We start from the raw sequence: 3,984 nt of genomic DNA on the forward strand, positions 1-3,984 counted from the left end.
CTGAGGACTGATTATCATGTGGCCCCAGGGACAGCCCCCAGCCCCACTCCTCAGAGGTCAGGGACACTTTCAACCCTTCAGCCCACTGGCCCCCAACAAGCCCTGGATGGAGCCCCGCAGCTCAGAGCATCACCAAGGGTCCTGCCCTTGCCCCTTCAGAGACTTGGCAGAGGAGTGACCAAGTGTCCATGAGGACATGAGGGCCCATGCCAGAAGCTGTGTACCCACCTCAGTACACAGGTCTCAGTACTGCGGCATGAAACAGTGGAGCAAACCCATTGCCTGTTGTGGTCCTTCCTCCTGGGCTAGCCTGCACCCTTTGCCATGGCCCCTTCTGTGAGCCCATCTCTGTCCCCTGGACACTTTCCTCATACCTGCCCCAGGGCTCACTCCTGGGAGACATGCCCCATCAACACCCACTACAGCCGGCAGCACCAACCCACAAAGTGCCCCCTGGCCCACAGCCAGCCCAGCCGAGCATCTCTCCCTTTGCTCAAAGCCCAAACTCTAGGGCGCCCCGTCCTCATCTCGTCCCTTGGGGTAGAAGGGCAACCCCTTGTGGGATGGAGCACAGGCTGTCATCGTAAGGAAATCACCTGATTTCTTGGTCTCTACAAAAGCATCAAAGCATTTCTACTGACTTTCCTCTGGGGACAAACACAGGTCAGGATAGGCTGAACTACATTCAGGAGCCTCAGAGAGAACCAGCACCAGGAACACATCACAACACTAAACACCAACAAGGAAGGGAAGGCTTCACTAAGCCTACTGTTGGGACAACATACACATCACGGTGGGTATAAAAGCCAGCAGCCTGAGCACCTCCCACAGTCACACACTCACACTCACACACACTCACACTCACAACCTCCTCCAGCCCCACAGCCCCCACCATGGCCGCATCCACCCTGTCCGTCTGCTCCAGCGACCGGAGCTACGGCAGCCGCGTCTGCCTGCCCGGCTCCTGGGACACCTGCTCCGACTCCTGGCAGGTGGACGACTGCCCAGAGAGCTGCTGCGAGCCCCCCTGCTGTGCCCCCACCTGCTGTGCCCCCTCCTGCTGTGCCCCCCCCACCTGCTGTGCCCCCTCCTGCCTGACCCTCATCTGCACCCCTGCGAGCTGCGGGTCCAGCCCCTGCCAGTCAGCCTGCACCAGCTCCTGCCAGCCCTCCTGCTGCAGCTCCTCCCCATGCCAGGAAGACTGCTGTGTGTCTGTCTGCTGCAAGCCCGTCTGCTGCACCCCTGTCTGCTGCCAGACCTCCCCCTGCTCAGGCTCTTCATGCTGCCAGCAGTCTAGCTGCCAGCCCTCCTGCTGCAGCTCCTCTCCCTGTCAGCCTGTCTGCTGCACCCCTGTCTGCTGCACCCCTGTCTGCTGCAAGCCCGTCTGCTGCACCCCTGTGTGCTGCAAGCCCGTCTGCTGCACCCCTGTCTGCTGCAAGCCCGTCTGCTGCACCCCTGTCTGCTGCAAGCCCGTCTGCTGCACCCCGGTCTGCTCCGGGCCCTCCTGCTGCCAGCCCAGCCCCTGCTCCTCGTCCTGCTGCAGACCGTCTTCCTGCATGTCCCTGCTCTGCCGCCCCGTGTGCAAGCCCGCCTGCTGCGTGCCCGCCTCCTCCTGCTGTGCCCCTGACTCCTCCTGCCAGCCCAGCTGCTGCCGCCGAGCCTCCTGCGTGTCCCTGCTCTGCCGCCCCGTGTGCTCCCGCCAGGCCTGCTGTGTGCCCGCCTCGTCCCAGAAGTCCTGCTGCTGACGGGGCCCCTCCTTCCACTGCTCCTGGGGCCAGCTCGCACTTCCACCTAAAATATTTGAAGCCTTGAGCCCCGGCCTGGGGTCTCCTGCCCCAGAACACCCACCTCAGCAAGCAAGGCTGCCCCTTACTGTCTAGCTGGCTCCCTGGGCATCTCCAAACTCCCTCCGGGCCGTGTCCCTCCCAGCCCCCTCCTCTTCATTCTGGTGGACTGAGGACACTTTGTCCTGCTCAATGTGAGCGACGTGTCTGTTGATCAATAAAGTCATTGTCGATCCTTCTCCAAAGACCCTGAATGCATATTTGGGCAAACCACAGGGAAGGGCCCTGACGCTGCACGGGGCGGGGCTGTGTCCAGGGCCACTGCACCGGGGCGGGGCTGGCCACCTGCACACCCTGCTTGGCCTTCTGCCGTGTTTGTCCCCTGCAGCCTCCAGCACAGAGAAGCCTGTCTACCTGGGGGCCCCTGGGTGCCCCTGGACACCTTTACCAGTGAGGGGCAGGGCGCCATCTGTCAAGCCCCTGAGCCTTATGTCTCAGGGCTGTGGAGCTTTACTAGGGACGAGGGAGAACCCGTTTCCTAACGCTTTGCCTGGAAGGCGCAGAGGCCACTCCAGGACTGGCTTTGGGCAAGAGGGTGGCAGCCAGTTTCCAGAGACCCTCCGCAAGGGGCAGGGCTTCCCTCCACAGGAAGACCGCGAGTGTGTGCAGGGGTGACCCGAGCCTGTGTTGGGCAGGGCTCTCCAGAGATGCCGCCCATAGGATGTGTGCCTGTATGTGCAGAGACATGGATTTTGAGGAACTGGTTCGTGTGCTTGAGGAGGCTGGCACGTCCGAAGTCTCAGGCAGGCTTCCCGGGAGAGGACTGCTGCCGCTGGGGTCAGAAGACTGTGGGCTGGTGGCCTCTCTGCCTCCTGAGGGACCGCTTTGCTGCCTCGTCCTTCAGCTGATTGGCGAGGCCCACCTGCCGAATGGCAGAGAGCCGCTTCTAGGCAGCTGATTTAAATGCCGATTTCACCTAAAAACTATCTTCACAGCCAAGTTTGTGTGTGTTTGGCCAAAAAACAGAGCACGATGGCCTGGCCAAGAGGACACATAAAGTTAACTATCCCAGGGACCAATGGCCAGGGGGAGAGAAGGGGTTGGGAATGGTGGGTCTCGTTTGGGCACTCCGCTCGGGAAATCGAGTACTGGAAGAAGCAGGGAGGAGGGGTTCCCGCCGGCCCCAGGTGTCTCCCCTGGACGGTGTAGGCCTTGTCTGGGCCATGGATGGCCCCAGTGAGGAAGGACCTTCTCCGGGAGGCCTCACACACCCACATTAGAAGGAAACCACGCTTCGCAGCATGTGTCAGAAGGACCAGGAGTCGATGGAGAGACCCGGGAGACCCCGTGCTGGGCACTGTGGCCAACAAGTCAGACAAGGTCCCCGCCCGCCAGAGGCCTACGTTGTAGCAGCGGCCGCAGGGCTGAGTGGCGACGGTCACAACAGGGGCCGGGCAGCAGGTGGACGGACGGCGACCTCTTGCCACTGGGGAGCAGGAGGCTTGGCTCAGCTGGAGGGTGAAACTCTTAGGGTCCGTGATCAAAGGAACGAGACTGATATAAAGCGAAAATCAAACAAAGCTTTATTTCACGCCAAGCATCAAAAAATCAAACTGACCGGTCAGGGCTGTCTCTTATGAAAAGGCGACCGCGATGATCCCGCGATGATCCCGACAAGGCCGCTCCCAAGAAGGCCGCTCTGGACGAGGCTGCTCTGCAGAGGAGGCCGCTCCCCTGACAAGGCCGCTCCCAAGAAGAGGCCGCTCCCGACCGCGAAGAGGCGCCGACGACAGCGTGGATGACAAGGACAACTCCGACGGCACAGACTCTGCTCCCCACGACGTCACTCGACAAGGAGGCTCCCCAGAGGAGGCCGCTTCCCGGAGGAGGCCGCTCCCCACGACGAAGAGGTGAGGACGATGACCCCGGCAAGACTGCTCCCAACGAGGCTGCTCTGGACGAGGCCTCTTCCCAGAAGGAGGCCGCTGGACGATGCTGCTCCCGCAGGGCCATTCACCGAGGAGGCCTCTTCCCCGAAAGACGCAGCTCCAGGGAGTCTCCTCGCGGCGGGGCTGCGGCTCAGTGGTGACGAGGCTGCTGGTGTCGGGGTTGTAGGCTGTTCCCGGCGGCGCCGCTCCCAGGGGCCGTGGTTCCAGGTGGCGGGGCCGCTGGTGTCGGCCGTTGGGGTCTTGGGACCGCT

General features: G+C 62.4%; 1 protein-coding gene across 2 annotated transcripts; it reads left to right on the plus strand.

Annotated features, from left to right (window-relative positions):
• Positions 1 to 893: 893 nt before the first annotated feature.
• Positions 894 to 1,745, plus strand: LOC123394149 (keratin-associated protein 10-12-like). 2 transcript variants are annotated; one of them, XM_045087823.1, is made up of 2 exons: positions 894 to 1,437; positions 1,528 to 1,745. In XM_045087823.1, exons 1-2 carry the CDS (start codon positions 894 to 896, stop codon positions 1,743 to 1,745), a joined length of 762 nt encoding a protein of 253 aa, XP_044943758.1. The 2 variants fall into 2 exon arrangements, with proteins under 2 accessions (XP_044943758.1, XP_044943756.1); XM_045087821.1 differs by having other exon boundaries at positions 894 to 1,745.
• The last annotated feature ends 2,239 nt before the right edge of the window (positions 1,746 to 3,984 follow it).

Source organism: Mustela putorius, unplaced genomic scaffold (assembly GCF_011764305.1).
Source record: "Mustela putorius furo isolate JIRA1106 unplaced genomic scaffold, ASM1176430v1.1 tig00001561_pilon_pilon_pilon, whole genome shotgun sequence".
Classification (NCBI taxonomy): Eukaryota; Metazoa; Chordata; class Mammalia; order Carnivora; family Mustelidae; genus Mustela; species Mustela putorius.

Bases quoted from the DNA above. Each gene is read 5' to 3' on its own strand.
- LOC123394149 (XM_045087821.1), top strand. From the start codon at position 894: ATGGCCGCATCCACCCTGTCCGTCTGCTCCAGCGACCGGAGCTACGGC.